The sequence below is a fragment of the Diceros bicornis genome, chromosome 31 (assembly GCF_020826845.1).
Source record: "Diceros bicornis minor isolate mBicDic1 chromosome 31, mDicBic1.mat.cur, whole genome shotgun sequence".
Classification (NCBI taxonomy): domain Eukaryota; kingdom Metazoa; phylum Chordata; class Mammalia; order Perissodactyla; family Rhinocerotidae; genus Diceros; species Diceros bicornis.
In genome coordinates this window covers 26,386,123-26,405,111 of record NC_080770.1, presented here as the reverse complement: position 1 = coordinate 26,405,111, position 18,989 = coordinate 26,386,123, and the positions used below count along the sequence as shown (strand labels likewise).

Below are 18,989 nucleotides of genomic sequence, written 5' to 3'. Positions count from 1 at the left end.
CTTCTGACTCTGGGAAAGTTGGCCCCCATTGAGGCTTTAGTCTCATCAGCACCTCCCTCTCCATTCCTTTTATGTCACAGCACCTTGACCATATTGACCCAAGGATATGAAAGTCGGTTCCACTGCTGCTACCACTCGGCAGTGCCCACTGCCAGTGGTTTCAGGGCCAGCCAGATTGATATGTGAAACTCACAGAACTCACTAGGGCCCTCGTGGTCTTGCCTTCACTCAGGAGGATATAGAACAGGAAGCACAGCACGCCTGCAGTGCAGCTTTTCAGATGCCTTCCCAGAGTCCCCGTAACTGTCTGCCAGGAGTCGGGACTACTCTCTGCCCCTCTGCCCAATTGACAGTCCAGGGATAAGGGATCAAAACCAGATGGGTGAGTGTGGGAACCACCCTGGCTTAGAAGTCTCAGCTTCCATATAGGAACCAATATATCTGATAACAGTCCCCCAGGCCTGGAGTCCAAGAGTTCCAAAAAGGGACGAGAATCATCACAGGTGGGAAAGCCCAAAGCTGTGGCTTTCTACTGTCATCACAGTCCTCCCGGTCCACTTGCAGTTTACAGTCAGGTCGTCTTGACTGTAAGCACTGTTGCCTACTAACATGGGTGATATTCTGCCTTTAGTAGCCTTCCAGGGACCATAGCTAAAAAGTTAACATGAGATTAATTTCCCATGAATACACATGGGCAAAGTGTTAGGTTGTAGCATTATTTGGAAAGTAATAAAATTAAAGTAACAATTTATATTTTTAGTCTGTAATAATTCAAAGGTGCATGGTGCAATTTCTAGGCTAATCACTAAAAGAACAGTTAAAGAATGTATAATTAAGGAAAAATGGAATAAAAATTTTATTAATTCAAAAAAGTCAAGAAAGGAGGACAAAAGGGATATAAAACAGGCAGGTGAAGTAGAATACAAATAGTAAGATGAGATGATAGAGATAAACCCAATCTGTCAGGAATCACAATAAATATAAAAGGACTAAGTACTCCAGTTAGAGTACTAACATCAAACTGGGTTAAAATATTGAACCCAATTATGTGCTGTTTACAAGTAACATACCTTAATATAAGGTATAAAACAATTGAAATTAAACAGATGGAAAAAAGGTACATCATGTGAACACTAACCAAAAGAAAGCTGGTATACAGCTGGGAAAAAATATTTGCAAACCATATATCTGACAAGGGATTAATCTCCATAATATATAAAGAATTCACATAACTGAATAACAAAAAAAAACCCAATCACAAAATGGGCAGAGGCAATGAACAGTCACTTTTCCAAAGAAGATATACAGATGACCAATAGGCACATGAAAGGATGCTCAACATCACTAATCATCAGGGAAATGCAAATCAAAACCACACTAAGATATCATCTTACACCCATTAGAATGGCTGTAATCACCAAGACAAAAAACAACAAATGCTGGAGAGGCTGTGGAGAAAGGGGAACCCTAATCCACTGCTGGTGGGAATGCAAACTGGTGCAGCCTCTGTGGAAAACAGTATGGAGATTCCTCAAAAAATTAAAAATAGAAATGCCTTATGATCCAGCTATCCCACTACTGGATATCTACCCAACGAACCTGAAATCAACAATCCAAAGAGGCTTATGTACCCCTATGTTCATCACAGCATTAGTCACTATAGCCAAGACATGGAAGCAACCCAAGTGTCCCTCGACTGATGATTGGATAAAGAAGATGTGGTATATGTATACCACGGAATACTACTTGGCCATAAAAAAAGACAAAATCGTCTCATTTGCAACAACATGGATGGACCTGGAGGGTATTATGTTAAGTGAAATAAGCCAGAAAGAGAAACAAACAGTGCATGATTTCACTCATATGTGGAAGATAAACCAACACATGGACAGATAGAACTTTTTGGTGGTTACCAGGGGCTAGGGGGGTGTGGGGTGGGCACAGGGGGTGGGGGGATGCACTTATATGGTGACTGATAAACAATAATGTACAAAAAAAATTTAACAATAAAAAAGAGTACCAAGAAAAAAAAAAAAGCTGGTATAACTATACTAATATCAGACAATGTGGAATTTAAGGCAAAGCATTACTACAGATAAAGACAAATAATTCATAATGACAAAGTGGTCAGTCCAGTAGGGATATGGAAAATTGTAAATCTGTTTGTACCAATAGCATAGTTTCAAATTATATGACAAGCATTAAACATTGTCAGATCTAAAAAGAGAAGTAAATAAATCCTCAATCATAATGGACTTTAACATACCACTCAATAGATGATAGAACTAAGCAGACACAAAAATAAGTAAAAATATAGTACATCTTGCTAATAAACAAATTTGATTTGATATTTATATAATGCTCCATTAAACTGTGACAAAATTCTCATTTTTTTGTGTGTGTGTGTGAGGAAGATCAGCCCTGAGCTAACATCTGCCAATCCTCCTCTTTTTTTTTGATGAGGAAGACTGGCGCTGGGCTAACATCCACGCCCATCTTCCTCTACTTTATATGGGATGCCGCCACAGCATGGCTTGACAAGCGGTGCGTGGGTGCATGCCCGGGATCCGAACCGGCGAACCCCTGGCCGCCGCAGCGGAGCGCGCGCACTTAACTGCTTGCACCACTGGGCCGGCCCCAAAATTCTCATTTTAAAAAATGCATATGGACCATTTACCATATTTGTCATAAGCTGAGTCATAAATTAAGCCTCAATTAAATTTTAGAACATTGAAACTATTAATAGAGTATATTTTCTGACCATAGTGGAATTAAGTTAAAAAAAAGATGAGAGACAAAAGGATAGATAGAAAATCCCCAACTATTTTGGTGACCTTAAGCAGTGCACCTCTAAATAAACCAGGGTCGGTGAAGAAAGCACAAGCAAAATTAGAAAATAGTTTGAAATGAATGATAATAAAGATACAACATATCAAAACTTGTGGGATGCAGCTAAAACAGTGCTTGAGGGAAGTTTATAGCCCTAAATAGATATATTAGTTAAAAAAAAAAAAACTGAAAATCAATGATCTATTCTTCCATGTCAAAAAGCTAGGAAAAGAACAAATCAAAACTACGCTGAGATATTTCTTGCCAATCACGTTGGCAAAAATCCAGAAGTTTGATAGACTCAGTGAGGCTGTGGGGAAACTGACACCGTCATACATTGCTGGTGCAAATGCAAAATGGAATAACCTCTATGGAGAGGAAATTGATTATGTCTAGCAAAATTACAAATTTATTTACCCATTTAGGCAGCAATCATACTTCTACGAATCTTTCCTAAAAATACACTGATAAAAAAATACCTATGAATAAAGGCTGTTGATTGTAGCCTGACTTGTAATAGCAGACTGGATACAACCTAAATGCCCAGGAGTAGGGGACTGATTGACTAAAAAATTCTCTGTGGATGTTCTTTGTGTGTGAACATCCACACAATGGAGGCTTCTGCAGCTGTCAAAAAGGGTGAGGCCCATTTCTGTAGACTTGTATGGAGTAATCTCCAGGATTAGCCAGTGGGAAGAAAAAATTTTGTCTTAGATTACTGTTTATCTTTTTTAAAAATGGCAAGGAGCGGGCCGGCCCCGTGGTTTAGCGGTTGGGTGCGCGCAGTCCGCTGCTGGCAGCCCGGGTTCAGATCCCGGGCGCGCACCGACGCACCGCTTCTCTGGCCATGCTGAGACCGCGTCCCACATACAGCAACTAGAAGGATGTGCAACTATCACATACAACTATCTACTGGGGCTTTGGGGGAAAAAAAAAAAAAAGGAGGATTGGCATTAGATGTTAGCTCAGGGCCGGTCTTCCTCACCAAAAAAAAAAATTGGCAAGGAGGGGATATATGTAAAGAGAAATAGACATTTAAAAATAGAAGACTAAATTTTAAAAATATTTGTAGATGGTTTTCCATAGAGGGAAGAAGGAAATAGGATAGAAGACAAGAGAATGAAGCTAGATTTCCTTGAATCTGCATTGTTTTTTCGTTTTGACTTTGGAACCAAATAAATATTTTGCATAATTACAAAAAATAATTTTAATAAGGCAATTCCTAATTAAAAGTAAAATTAAATGAGCCTAACTATGTATTCAGTTGGTGATATAAGCACATCAAGAGGAACTATTCCAAGTGACTTTTAAAACAGAGTTATTTGACTGTACTTTCCTATTGGATTTTACCCTAAGAACAAAAGAAAGCCTCATATTGTTTACAGTAATACTGTTGTTAATCACATTGATACTGTTCTTCTGAGATTGTAGGTGTGCGTACTGCAAAATAAAAGTAATTTTCTTGGTGATGTTAAGAACTGGAATTTGGGGTATAGGTGAAAGGACATAGAGATGTGAGAATGATGATGTTAAGTAAACATCCGTAGTCCTGAATTGGAAATGTTAGTAAGAATTTCTCATGCATTTACACATTTCTTAGCTTTCTTTGCTGAAAAGACTAGAATCAGTGACTGGCCCAGTACTAGTAGGCGCCCTTTGTACGCAGATTGTGATCTTTAGATACCATTTTCCACTAAAAGGAACCAGAATTCCGTGGAGAAATGGCTTCTACCAAGTCTGGGAAAGCAAAGAAGCTCCCAGAGTCAACAGAGGTTGTGGCAAAAGAACTCAGCCAGCTGGAATACACTCCCATTGGCCGAAGATGGAACAGTTTGAGCGAGAAAAAGCAACAAAGCAGTTGCACGGGTGAAACACATCACGTGTATTAAACTGTACTTAAACTCCTGAATCACTATGAGGATTTTGCCTTGGAGGATGCATGGGAACAGCTTGTTTTAAAAGTAAATAATAAGAAAGTAACAAGCGTGTATCATTCCTTTCTAAATGTAGTGTACTTTGGGGTAAACACTTAATTGATGAGGGAAAGTCTCTTTATAGGAATATTCCAACTAGTAAACTAGAAATGATAAAATTAGAATATTGCAGTTTTGCAGCCCCTAATTAATTTATGGCCATGATCATCACTGGCTGCTGACATCACAGATAAGGAGACACTCAGACAGCATGTGTGTACTGTTGGGAGTTCGCATACCACCTGTGAAATAGTTTTGCCCCCACTCCTCCCCAATAAGTTAAATCTGAATCCACTCAAGCCTCTAACTACCAACTTACAGGAAATACAGGGGACAAAGGAGTATGTTAAATGGTTCCTTGAGGATGCAATCAGCAGAGTCCAGTCAGTGGAAAACTATAGGATAAATAACCCTATTTCCTCTACAAAAATTTAAAAACTTAGATGAAGCTGAACTTTAGAGATCAAAAGAGACTTAAGGAACACATTGACCACTTGCAACATATGGACTTTATTTAGATTATGATTCAAACTGTAAAAGCAAAGCAAACTTTTATAAGACAACTGGGGGAATAGGAATACCAGCTGAATACTTGATGATACAAAAAAATAATTATCAATATTTTAGGCAAAATTTATTAAGCTTATGTTTTAAATGTGAGTTTTTATCTTTTAGAGATATACATTGGAAATTTACTGATGAAATTATATGAAGTCTTGGATTTGCTTCAAATTAACATGGATGAGGGTTTATGAAACAAGGTTGGCCATGAGTTGGTAAATGTTGAAGCTGGGTGATGAACACATAGGAGTTCATTATACTCTTCTCTTTATTTTTGTATATATTTGAGATTTTTTATTATAAAACATTTAAAAAATCTGATCTCAGAGGTGAGCAAATAGCATATCAGAAATGAGTAGGTAAATTAAAAAGACAAATTGACACATCTTAAACTAAAAATACATTTAATTGTTTATTTAAATCAAATACTCAGTGGATGAGTTAGACACAATTAAATTACTAGTGAATTGCAAGCTCTGTGTAAAAAATTACCTGGAATATTCTAGTCACAGGAGATAAGTGAATCAACTGATTCGGGAAGTACATGTATCCCAAGCTGGATAAATAAACAGAAATCTACGCCCTGCTACATTATAGTCAAACAGCAAAGACAAAGATCTCTTAAAAGCATCTGTTTCAGTCAAGGCGCTGTCGAGAAAACAGAAATGACATTAGGTATTTCAGAAGAGGAAATTTAATTCAGGGAATTGATCACATTGTGGTTGAGGGCTGAAGAAGAAAAATGGAGACACTCAGGTAAACCAGAGGTACCAACTGTGGGGAATGCTCCCACTCCTAGGGATGAGAGAAGGAGGCAAGCAGTCAGGGTTTTCCACATCAAGGAGTTCACAGGACGAGCTCTGGGGAGCTGGAGCCCGCACTGTGGAGAGGGAGCACAGCCTAGCTGCTGAAGGGGTGCAGTGATGCTGGGTCCTAGAGGGCCGCAGGCAAAGTGCTCTTGCTAGAATGACACTGACAGCAGCAACATGCAAACAGGAAGAAAAAGTCCCTTCTCCCTCCTGTCTTCCAGTCTCCTAGTGCACACGTTTGCAGATCCTAACAAGAAGCCTGTTAGCAAAGGAGAAATAGGGTTTGCATGGGCCGGCTCCGTGGCTTGGCGGTTAAGTGCGCGCGCGCTCTGATGCTGGTGGCCCGGGTTCGGATCCCGGGCGCGCCCAAGGGCACCGCTTCTCCGTCCAACGCGGGGCCGGGTCCCACGTGCAGCAACTAGAAGGATGTGAACCTGTGACATACAGCTATCTACTGGGGCTTTGGGGGGAAAAAAATGAATAAATAAAATCTTTAAAAAAAAAAAAAGAGGGTTTGCAGAGTTCCAGTCACAGTATCCCAAAGCAGATTATAGAATGTTGGATTTGCATCTGAGAGATGATAGCTTAATAAATATCACAGCAGCCATTCATTCATTCAACAAATATGTAGTAAAGACCTAACATGTGCCAAATATGTTTTGTGTGTGTGGGATAAACCAGTGGAGAAAAATGGAGACAAAGATCTCTGCCCTCGTGGAGACAGGAAGGACAGATCACCTACAGAGGAGTGATGACTAAAATGACAGCCTGTTTCCCAGAGCACCTGTCGAAGCCGGGTGAAAGGATTCTGGAGAATCCTAGAACTGTGTACCCTCAGTGATGGAAGAATGAAGGCGCTTAAAGATCAAGAGTTGGAAAAAGTTTACTACCAAGAGTTCCACCCTAGAGGAACTTTTCTATATGATGGCCACGGAAGGACTGTCTGTGACTAAAGAAGATTTGCTAAGCAAATAAGACAATAAACAAGTATGCAAACCCAAACAAACATTGTCTGTAGTAAACAATAATTTGTGGAATTTTAAAAGAAATGACTTAGCTGAAATACTGTACAAGATGTACATTTGAGAGCAGAGTGATCAGAGTATAGGTGTTCAAAGGCCCTTTTATTACTCAGGAGGAGTGAGTTAATATATTGCTTAGACTTTAAGTTAAATATTGAGTGAAAGTTTAAGGGCAACCATTAAATGAATGCACAAATCCCAAACTTGTGAGGATAAAGTAATGAAGTAAGAAGCGGAGGACAAAATAAAAATATCAATCCAAGAAAAGGCAAAAAGGCAAAATTAATCAAGAAAAGAAACCACAAATAACCAATATTGGGGAAAAAAGGAAAACAAAATTACAGCTATATCAGACTAGAGAGACAAGGATACAATTAACAACTTTATGCCAATAAATTTGAAAACAGATAAAGAAGACAAATTTCTAGAAAAATGTAATTTACCCAAACTGATTCAGGTCTTATAGCTGTCAAATAAATTGAAGCAGTCAGTTGAAAAAAGATCTTCTCACAAAGAATATACGGTCTATTGATTTTACAGGTGAATTCTACCCAACTTTTGAGAAATACAACATCCCAATATGAACAGACAATACGAACAGAACAGACTCTTCTGGATAATAGAAAAAGGAACAACTTCCCAATTAATTCTTTGAGACTATTCTGTTGTAACCTTGAAAATAAAACTAGACAAAGACATTATGAGAAAGAAATATTATAGATTAATTTCACTCCTAGATATAGGTATCAAAACCATAGCAAAATATTAACAGACTGAATCCAACAGCATATTTCTTTTAAAGATGCACCTTGACCAAGTTGAGTTTATCCCAGAAGTACAAAAATGGTCTAACTTTAAGAAAACCTTAAATTTCATTCACCAAATTAAAGGAGAAAAATTATGAAATCATTTCAGTAGATTGCATTTGATAAAATTCAGTACCATTCATGTTGTAAAGCTAATGCAAATTAAGAATAGACAAGAATTTCCTTAATCTGATGAGAAGAATCAACACAACATGTGCATCAAATATGATTCTTAATGGGGGGGTTATTTAAAATAATTCTTGAAATCAGGAAAAAGAATGCCCACCATCACTACTTCTTTTTAACCTTGTACTAAAAGTCCTAACAAGTATGTAAATCAAGAAAAAGAAGTTAATGGCATAAATATTAGGCAGAAAACACAAAATGTTATTCAGAAATGATGTGATTATCTACATAGCAAACCCAAACGAATCTACAGACAAATTTTTAGAAATAATAACATTTTTTTCAAGGCGACTGCCTGTAAAGTCAATAAATAAAAATAAGTTACATTTCTGCATTTCTATACAGCAACAAAATATTAGAAAACATCATTTTTAAAATGTATTTACATTGTTACAAAATACAAAGTTCCCAGTAATAAATCTGACAAAAAATTCATAAGACCTGTGTGCAGAAAGTGATAAAACTTTACTGAAAGGCATTTTAAAAGACCTAAATAAACAGAGAGATATGTAATGTTCATGGATAGCAGACACTCATCATAAACATGTCAGTTTTCCCCAATTTGATTTATAGAGTCAATGCTATTACAATGAAAATACCAACAGTTTTTTTTTATGGCACTTGCAAAGCAGCTCTTAACATTTATTTGCAAAGGTAAGGAATAGACATGACACTCTTGAAAAGAAGAATAGGGTTGTGAGAATTGCCTTGCTTTTACGAAAAATTGTAAAACAAGACATTATGCCATTTGCTCAAGGATAAACAAAAATGACTAGGAGGCCTCCAGAGAAAGCCCGGAAACAGACTCTAACATACACAGAACTGTGCAACGTCCGTGGGGAGAGGAGGGACTGTTCAGGAAGCTGTGCTGGGGCAGTTGCTTAGTTAATTTCAATCCTCACCACACATCTTACACAGAAAATCAATTCCATGTGAATTAAGGACTCAGGTGTCAAAAACAAGACTTTAAAATTTAGAGCGAAATGTGAGAGATTGTCTGTCTGGCCTTGGAGTACAGGAAGGTTACTTAAAGAAGATATAAATAGACTAACTATAAAAGAAAATGCTAGTAAGTTCAACTATATTAAAGTTCAAAAAAATTTTTAAGGGGCTAGCCCAATGGCGCAGCAGTTTAAGTTTGCCCTGCTTCAGTGGCCCAGGGTTCACTGATTCTGATCCTGGGCACGGACCTTCTCACTGCTCATCAAGCCATGCTGAGGCGGCATCCCACATAGAAGAACTAGAAGGACCCACAGCTAGGATATACAACTATGTACCGGGGCTTTAGGGAGAAAAAGGAAAAAGAGGAAGACTGGCAACAGATGTTAGCTTAGGGCCAATCTTTCTCCCAAAAAAAAATTTAAGACATTTTTTAAATTAAAAAGAGATGTCAGAGTGAGAGAAAATATGTATGACACACTTAACCTACAAGCATTAATATGCAGAACGTATAAATAAATCGATGAGAAAGATAAATAATAAAATAGAAAAATGCATAAAAAATATTAACGTTTCACAGAAAAGAGAGATTTGTGTGACCAATGAACACAACAAACAATTCTCAACCTCACTAATAATCAGCAAGTGTAAACTAAGACCACAGTAAAATGCTATTTTACCCCCACTGATGATACCAAGGCTTAGAAAGGCTATAGAGCAAGAGGCACTTTTATTTATTTATTTATTTTTACATTTGTGTGTGTGTGTGTGAGAAGATCGGCCCTGAGCTAACGTCTGCCAATCCTCCCCTTTTTTTGTTGAGGAAGATTGGTGCTGGGCTAACATCCATGCCCATCTTCCTCTACTTTATATGAGATGCCACCACAGCATGGCTTGACGAGCGGTACATCAGTCTGTGCCCAGGATCCGAACCCGCAAACCCCAGGCCGCCAAAGCAGAGCGCACAAACTTAACCGCCACGAAGAGGCACTTTTAAACATTGCTGATGGAATTGTAAATTGTCACACCTTTAGGAAACAATTTGGCATTCTCTTGTTATGTTGGACATTTGCATATCCTGTGGCCCAGCAATTCCACTCCTAGGAATCTACTCTAGACTAGAGAAACTGTACATTTATTTGCAAGAAGAGACTTAAAAACAGGAGATAACTCAAACCCCCCATCTACAGAAAATGGATAACTACATTATAGTATATTCACTTAATGGACATTTAATTGTACAGCAAGGAAATTGAATGAATTAAAGCTACATGAAACGACATGGATGAATCTTAGAGTGCTGAGTAAAAAGTCTAAGTCCCTGAAGACTGGTTATGGTATTATACCATTTTTATAATGCACAGCAAGAAGTAAACTAATTATTATATCATTGAAGCAAATACATGTGTGTGTGAGTGACAAAACAATGTTTAAGAAGAGCAGTGGAATAATAAACCCAACATTTAGGAGAGCACGTGCCTCTGGAGGAAAGGTCAGAGGAGAACACATAGGTAGATGCAAGTTCATTCTTTGGTAGGGTGGCAGTTTCTGGGATGTTTGTTATTTTACACTTTACAGCATCAGTGTATGTTTTATATAATTACATATTATATATATTTATGTAATCATATATATATATATTCTTTTGTATAAAGAAAGATAATTTTATTTTTTAAAAAAGAATCCTTTTAGGGTGCTGGCCCCGTGACCGAGTGGTTCAGGTTCGGTGTGCTCCACTTCAGCGGCTCAGGTTCACAGGTTTGGATCCCAGGCACAGACCTACACCACTCGTCTGCCGTGCTGTGGCGGTGACCCACATACAAAAAAAGAGGAAGATTGCCACAGATGTTAGCTCAGGGCTAATCTTCCTCAAGCTAAAAAAGGGGAAGATTGGCAACAGATATTAGCTCAGGGTGACTCTTCCTCAGCAAAAAAAAAAAAAGAATCCTTTTAGGAAGCCAGTCAAAAGGATCACGTCGCTAAGATGGAGCAATAAATCAGGCTAACTTCAGATTTCTCTGCAGCAGCCATCTACGGCAAGAGGCAGGGGGCAGTGTCAGCAGATTATTCAGTGAAAGAAAGAATGAGCCACAGTTCTGTATTCAGTCAGCTGTTCTTCAGGTTTGAAGACGGCAGACAGAAAGTTTTGAACGTATATGATTGTATTAGTTTGCTAGGGCTGCCGTGACAAAATCCCAGCGACTGGGTGGCCAAAACAGTAGATATTTATTTTCTCCCAGTTCTGGAGGCTACAAGTCCAAGATCCAGGTGCGAGCAGGGTTGGTTTCCTCTGAGGCCTCTCTCCTTGGCTTGCGATCGGCAGGCCTCTTGCTGTGTCTTCACATAGCTGTCCCTCTGTACGAGTGACCCTGGTGTGTCTCTCCCTCTTGTATAAATCCTTCATACAAATCCAGTCATATTGGATTAGGACCCCACATCAGTGGCCTCATTTTAACTTAATCACCTCTTTAAAGTCCTTATCTCCAAGTGCAGTTACATTCTGAGGTACTAGAGGTTGAGACGTCAACATATGAATTGTGGGGAAACACAATTCAGCCCATAACAACAATCTTAAAGAATATTGTTCCCATGAACCCTTCTTGAGGAAACTACTGGAAGATGAACTTCAGCCAACCAGGAGATGACTGGGGAAACCACACAAAAGTGACATCAGTGATCAATGAATATATTTAACTGTAGAACCAATATGAAAACAAAAGTGGGAAATAGGGTGACAGAAGAGCATATAAATACTGTATCCCCTGACAGTGAAGAACGGTAAAATTACCAAAAAGTGAGCTTGGAAGAAGAAAGAAGCTAGGAAGCATGGTAAGTTTTCTGATTGCCTCATCTGTAATGGCAGGGAGTTAGAGACCATCCATCAAAAGGGGCAAATGAAATAGACAAGGAAATCTAAAATTAGACCTGAATTAATCTAAAATTAGACCTAAATTAAGTACTAGAATTTTTTTATATGGTAAAGGTAGCATCTCAGTGGAGGGAGAGATGAATATTCATTAAATATTGGGACAACTTAGAGGCCATCTGGGAAAAAAATAAAATTGGAGACATATCTTTTACCTTACACCAACTTAAATTTCAAATGCATCAAAGATTTAAATGTGAAAAATGAAACTGTAAAAGTTCTGGGGAAAAAACATGGTAAAATTTCTTGATAACTTTGAAGTAAGCAAGACTTTCCTAACTACAACTGAAAATCCAGAAGCCCTCAGAGATAAATTAATATCCTGAACTGTGTGGAAATCAAAACCTACATCACACGAGCTCCGTTAAGTCCAAAGGCGGACTTCAGAAAACTGAGGGAATGTATCTGTAATTCACATCACAGAGAAGGGACTAATCTCCCTAATATATAAAGAGCTTTTTCCAATAGATAAGATAAAGGCCTCACAGAAAAATTAACCAAATATAAGAACACATACTTCATAGAAAAGGAATGCAGAAGGCTGTCAAACGTGAAAGGATGATCAGCTCCACTCATAAGAAGGGAGATGCAGATGAAACCACGTTTTTGACTCTCAAAGGCCCAAGAGTTTAATAACAGACTCTGTGGTGAGGCTGTTAGGAAACAGGGGCACTCATATATTTCTGGTGGGACATAAATTGTAACAGTCCTGTGAAGAGCAGTGTGTTGATATCTATCAAGATGACACATGTGTTCCCCTTAACATAGCATGTCCACATCTGGAAGTGTATCCTACAAATGCACTTTGCACAAATGCAAAATTATACCTATAGAAGATTATTTTTGTGGCATTGTTTGTAATAGTAAAAAATTGGGAGAGAGAAGAATATTCATTAATAAGAATCTAGTTAAATAAATAATGGTACATCCATACAACGGAATATTATGCAGCTGATAAAAGAATGAGGCAGCTTTCCATACACTGATGTAGAAAGATCTCCAAGCATATTGTTTAGTGAAAAAAGCAAAATGTAGATGAACATTATGGGTCACTTCATTTAAAAAAGAAGTGGGAGTCTGTATTCCTATTTGATTGTGTAAGCATAAAGAAATCCTAGAAGGTTACATAAGAAACTAAAAATAGTGTTTACTTATATATAGTAGAGACAAGGATGGGAGGGAGACTTTTCACTGTGTAACTCAGTATAATTTCTGAATTTTGAAACGTGAATGAGTTACTTGTTCAAAAAGTTAAGTAAATTTAAATAAGAAAGAACATGGACATGAAATATAGTTCTGCTGCTCAGTAGTTGAGTGGATTTGGACAAGATATTTAAATCTCTGAATCATAGTTTTCTCATCTATAAAAAGGCTGTACAGTCACGCACTGCATAATGACCTTTCAGTGAAGAACGGACCACATATACAATGATGGTCCCATAAGATTAGTCCCATATAGCCTAATGTGTAAGGCTATACCACCTAGATTGTGTTAAGTACACTCTGTGATGTTCGCACAATGATGAAATCACCTAACACATTTCTCAGAAAGTATCCCTGTTGTTAAGTGATGCACAACTGTAATAGTAGAATCAAGCTTTTAAGATTATTAGGATTAAGGGGAGGATGAACATAAGGTGTGTGGGAGAGTTCCAGCACCTAGTAAATACTCAGTTAAATTGTCATTATGATGTGTTACTGTTCTTAATCTTGGTAGTAAATTAGTATGTTAAGAGACATCAGCCTTAGCTGACCATTCCTTTGTAGAACCAGACGTCCTGGGTCCTTTCCAGCATGGCAGCCCTCTACTGGAGAGTCAAAGGCCAGGGGAAGAAGGCAATTGACTGCCTACGCCAGGCCCTCCACTACGCCCCACACCAGATGAAGGTGAGTGGGACTCCGAAGGTGGGAATTTCTGTCCCTTGGTCCTTTCCATTGCCCATTCTGAGGTTTCAAGTAGCCCTTCGCACGCTCAGCCAGTAAGAAAGTGGCAAAAGGCTAGGAAAGGGCAGAAGAACCTCTGACCCACTTCTGCCACCGCAAGCCTGTGATACCCACTATCAGGCCTTCCCCACCTCAGCAAGTTGGAACATGGAGGAAGGGCTTCAACATCACTGTGAGACATCCCATCACTCGATACCCCTTCTCCTGTATTCAGAGCCACCCAACGTACAGCACATACGCCAGCCTAGGCAGGCATCACCCCGGAAGTCGTTCTGGGTCTAGCCTATGCCCTGGGGGCTGGAGGCCTCTTACACTGGTTTTGCTTCCACTCCTGCCTCGAGCTTGCTTCCCGACGCAGAAACAGAAGCCCGTTTCCTTTTCTTCATGTACATCAGCCAGTGCCTGGTCTTTGTCTGACTTCGCCTTTTCCACGAGAACAAAAACCCCCAGCTAACTCTGGGTAACATCAGTCTTTTCAAAAAAGCCAGTTCTTGCTAGGATGACTGAGAATGTACAACTTTTTAACAGCACATTTGTGTCTGCATGTGCTGAGTTCTGCCTGAATCTCCAGATCTCATGCTTCCTAAAGACATGGCTGTGTCCTCTGTTCACGAGGACCGTGTGTGGCGTGGTGTAAGCACAGGCTTCCCTGTCCGGCGGGGCTGACTTCTACACGCAGCTCTGCCTCTTCCTGGCTGGTCACCTTAGGCAAGTTAGTGAACCTCTGTGACCTCATAGAATGACATGCATGCCCACTTTTTTGTTTCTTCTGTATCTTCTATAGAGCCCAGTACAATGTGGTACAGGCAGCAGTTGCTCAGGGAACATTTAAAGGGAATAAATATTTGTGATGATAATAATGTGGCTGCATGTTCACCCATCCTTCAGGGCTCTGTCTTGCTAGGCGATGGGGAAGGCCAAGACTCTAGATCAGGGGTCAAGGAACTTTTTCTGTAAAGGGCCAGATAGTATGAGATGTGGGCAGGCCAGACAGCCTCTGTTGCAACCATTCAGTTCTGCCATGGGGGCGTGAAAGCAGCCACAGAAATACGTAAAGGAACAAGAATGTTGTGTTCCAATAAAATGTTACAGAAACAGGCAGCAGGCTGGCTGTGGCCTGTGGGCCAGAGTCTGCCAGCCTGGCTTCAGATGGGGCAGTGGTCCCTGCAGAAAATACCGTGGCTCTATGACAGCATGACTCAAAACGTGGTCTGTGGATGGGTGTTGGTCCTGTTACCAATCCACAATGAGACAAGGCACTAGCACCAGAATGTAAACCAACCACCTCACTCAGCCCGTTGTTCACTCAATGGACATTTTTGTTTTGTTTGTTTTTTTGACTTTCTCACTGAAGGAAGTAACATGTGGCTTTATCTTCTGGTGCAAGCTCCTGATCTGTCACAGACCCGTAGCAAACAGCAGACTAGCATGTTGAGTTGCAGTGCTCTGTCGTTTACCAGGAAACCCCGGCTGCATTGTTTAGGATCACAACAGCGACGAATGAAAACGTAAAGCACAATATTCTTCCTTTCTCACCATTCTGCTTCCTCTCCCAGGACGTGCCCTTGATTAGCCTGGCCAACATCTTGCACAACGCGAAGCTTTGGAACGACGCCGTCATAGTCGCCACCATGGCTGTAGAGATCGCGCCGCACTTTGCCGTGAACCACTTCACACTGGGCAACGTCTACGTGGCGATGGTGAGCTGGGTGGTGCGGGCAGAGCAGACCAACTCTGCTGCTTCTCTCAGTGGCACATCTTTGATTTCAAAACTTCTTTGACTATGTCAGTGTTCTCCAGATTCCTGTAAATTTTGTGTCTAAAATTGCCAGCTCCAATATTTTATGGATAGGGGGTTTGTGAGTTTTTAAAATAATACATGAAAGTCATCTAGGTATTTGCAACTGTGTAGTTCCTCACCATGAGTTGAACACGAATAGTAGTGTTAGACTTACCTACAATTTTCTGGAGACATCGCCTGTTCCAGAACACCGTAGCTAACACTCCACATGCATGTACACACACTTGCGCTCTCGTATCTCCAGGTTGGGCAGGTGCCTGTCATTGCACTCATGGTGCCCTGTGCATATTTCTCTGCTGTATTTTCACCTTGTTTTATAATTTTTTGTTTAAGTATTTGTCTTTCCCCCTAGACTAGGAGCTTCTTAGGGAAAAGACTCCTCTTCATCTCCCTGTTCCCAGCACTTCACAGCATCTGGCACATAGTAGATGGTCACCAAATGTTTAATGAATGATGGAATGCCGCTGGTCTCATGGGACCATGTACATAGAAAATGGCAAAGCCATCGTGCAGGACCCTCATTCCATTCAAAACAAGGACCGATTTCAGAAGTTAAAATCCCAGGGGTCCCCCAGAAGCTGTCATAGCTGAATTTAACATAAGAATCGTGCCATCCACTTTCATCTAAAGCTGGTGTCCCCCAGGGGGCTGTTCCCAAGGTACTCTCAATAAAGGTGAATAGAACGAGCAGCTTCAAGCTATAACTTTTATGTGTCATCTTTGACTTCAAAGGCAGGAAGTATAATTTGGCCAGGTTGGTATTGCTGAATGTGCAGATTCCCTCTCTGCTTCTTAAAATTGAAGAATCTATTTTCGTCCACAGTAAATGTGAAATTTGCTACTATGAGTGAAGAATTCTGCCTCTCATTTGGCCAGAAAGAGTTATCTAACCCATTGGTTTGAGCTCCTCCTTGGGAGTATTAGTTTAAGTAAAAGATTAATGCCGTCAGTATGGCAGTGATCATTTCCAAACCACGTTCATATTTTTAAATGTTAGAGAGAATAAAAAACTGTTTCAAAATTTACAAGTCTAATTGAGATACCTGACTTGACTTCCATCTTTCCAGCCACAGTAGAAAATGCAGGCAGATGCATAATGAGCATTTGCCAGGCATAGTTCTAGAGGTTTCTGTGAGGATCGACTGGGAGGATTTCATAAAGCACCTAGCACGGGGCCTGCCACCCAACAGGTACTCAGTAATGTTAGTTCTTACTGTTACCAGCACGATTCCCACCATCCCGTTGTTGGGTCAAACCTTTGTGAAGTCGATTTCCACTTTCCTTCGGGTTCTTGGGCTCTGCCGCAGTTGGCATTCTGATGTTCCGTGGGGATGGAGGTAGTTGTTTCCTTCAAGACCTCAGAGTTTTCCTCAGAGATTTAGACCCACTGAGAAAATTCTGCAAGATTGTCACTGGCACAGAGGTGCTTTCGAGAAGATAGTCACAGTATATATTTAGTCTGGTGGCAGTCTCCCTCTCACATCTGTCCCTTTGCTTCCCACAGGAAGAGTTTGAAAAAGCACTGGTGTGGTATGAATCGACCCTGAAGCTGCAGCCCGAGTTCGTCCCGGCCAAGAACCGAATCCAGACCATCCAATGTCACCTGATGCTGAAGAAGGGCCGGCGGGCTCCTTAGCACTCTCCTCCTCTCTCCCTCTTTCTTTTCTCATTCTCTTTAAAAAAAAAAAAAAAAAAAGAATAAGAAAAGAAACCAATCATTGTCAGTATCTACTTTTAATGATGTGTGTGAAAATAACTGAGTAAGACTTACACAGGACTTTTCCATTTGTGGGAATCGGTTTGTTTCTGTTTTTAAGTTCCTTCTTTCCCCCAGCCAACCGCAGAAACACAAATTTCTTAAAAGGAAAATGCAGCTTAAAGATATTGTGTAAATACTGAGCCAAGACATTTCCGGAGCTGTGCTCCGTCTCCAAAACCTCGATGCCTTTAGGGCTTTTCTCAGTGGTCCAGCTGGCCGCCTCCTTTTTGGGGGAGGACAAAACCGCATTGCACATTCTCTGCTTCCTGCCGTAGCCTCTGTTGTCAATGGAAATGCAAAAGCCCATCAGGTGCCAGTCAGTGAGAAGCAATGTTCTGCGCTCTCCCCAGTAGATCTCCATGCTATCCCTGGTCTTGTCCGTTCCATGCTGCTGTGTTACAAACTCTCAGAGGTAGTTTGCAGGGGAAGAAGGGGAAAATGATTTTAAAAACAAAATATTTACCACAACAACAAAAACTCTTAGGATCACCTGACCTTTGTAATGTTATTTATGTTGGGGAGGGAGGGGGGCTGAGAAGGGGAAATCAGCAATGTACAACATCTATATCATTTGTACTTTAATTACAAATCACAAGGAAACCAATAAGTTGAAATCCTATATAACAGGTTTATATATATAGAATATGTATATTTGAAGCCCTCTACAGACTGATTCTATGTTCTACTAATTCTCTGTTCACTGTGTTACCCATCTTGGAATAAGGTGTGAGTGTCAGCTCCCTCTCTCTGAGGCCTTCACACTTAGCTCCTCAAGAGAGAGAAGAGCCAAGGTTGAGTGTTTTCGTACAATGCTTTTACCTCTGGTCCCAGGAGAATCGGAAACTCCAGGCATTTTGGAATCTTCAAGGGCACATACTGAGAACAAAAATAAAAGTTGTTTATGAGCAAAAGAGGTCTGTAGTGTGGTTTTTCTTTAGAACCAGGCTGATTCGGACAGCTCTGAAGCCTAACTATAACTCTGGACCTGATCTTCTCAAGTCCGAGGTTGTCTTGATCTTGCTTTCCACAACAGCAAGGTGAGGGGAGAAACCATCCATCTCTAGGTTTTATGGTTGATGAACTTATCAGTATGATACACTTGACCGAGAAAGATGCACCATCAGCAGATGTTCCAAGTTGGGTATATGATGGACCTTCCTGGAAAAGGAAAAATAATCTAAGCCACAGCATCATGTCCCCTCAGGTGAGCACTGATCCTCAAGTTCACCCAGGTAAGCTTCATGGAGAACCTCACTGAGAGTCATAGCAGTATGAAATTGAGCATTCCCTTTGGGACAGGACTCCGCTGAAGACAGGATTTCTGTAGACTTTCCTAAAACATTATCAGACACCAGTCATCTCAATACTGGGTCGCTGAACTTGGAGCATTTGGTTCTAGCACAGACTGTCATTTCTTAGTCGCAGGTGAGCAAT

At 40.1% G+C, this 18,989-nt stretch overlaps 1 protein-coding gene across 2 annotated transcripts in view; it reads left to right on the top strand.

The window, feature by feature from the left end:
- The window catches only part of TTC17 (tetratricopeptide repeat domain 17), a 118,543-nt gene extending 100,045 nt beyond the window's left edge, over nucleotides 1-18,498 (top strand). For both annotated transcript variants that reach the window (XM_058527119.1, XM_058527118.1), the window contains 3 exons: nucleotides 13,819-13,938; nucleotides 15,552-15,695; nucleotides 17,301-18,498. In XM_058527119.1, the coding sequence (XP_058383102.1) occupies nucleotides 13,819-13,938; nucleotides 15,552-15,695; nucleotides 17,301-17,432 (396 nt within the window). In that variant the 3' untranslated portion in view covers nucleotides 17,433-18,498. The remainder of the gene's footprint in view (nucleotides 1-13,818; nucleotides 13,939-15,551; nucleotides 15,696-17,300) is intronic.
- The last annotated feature ends 491 nt before the right edge of the window (nucleotides 18,499-18,989 follow it).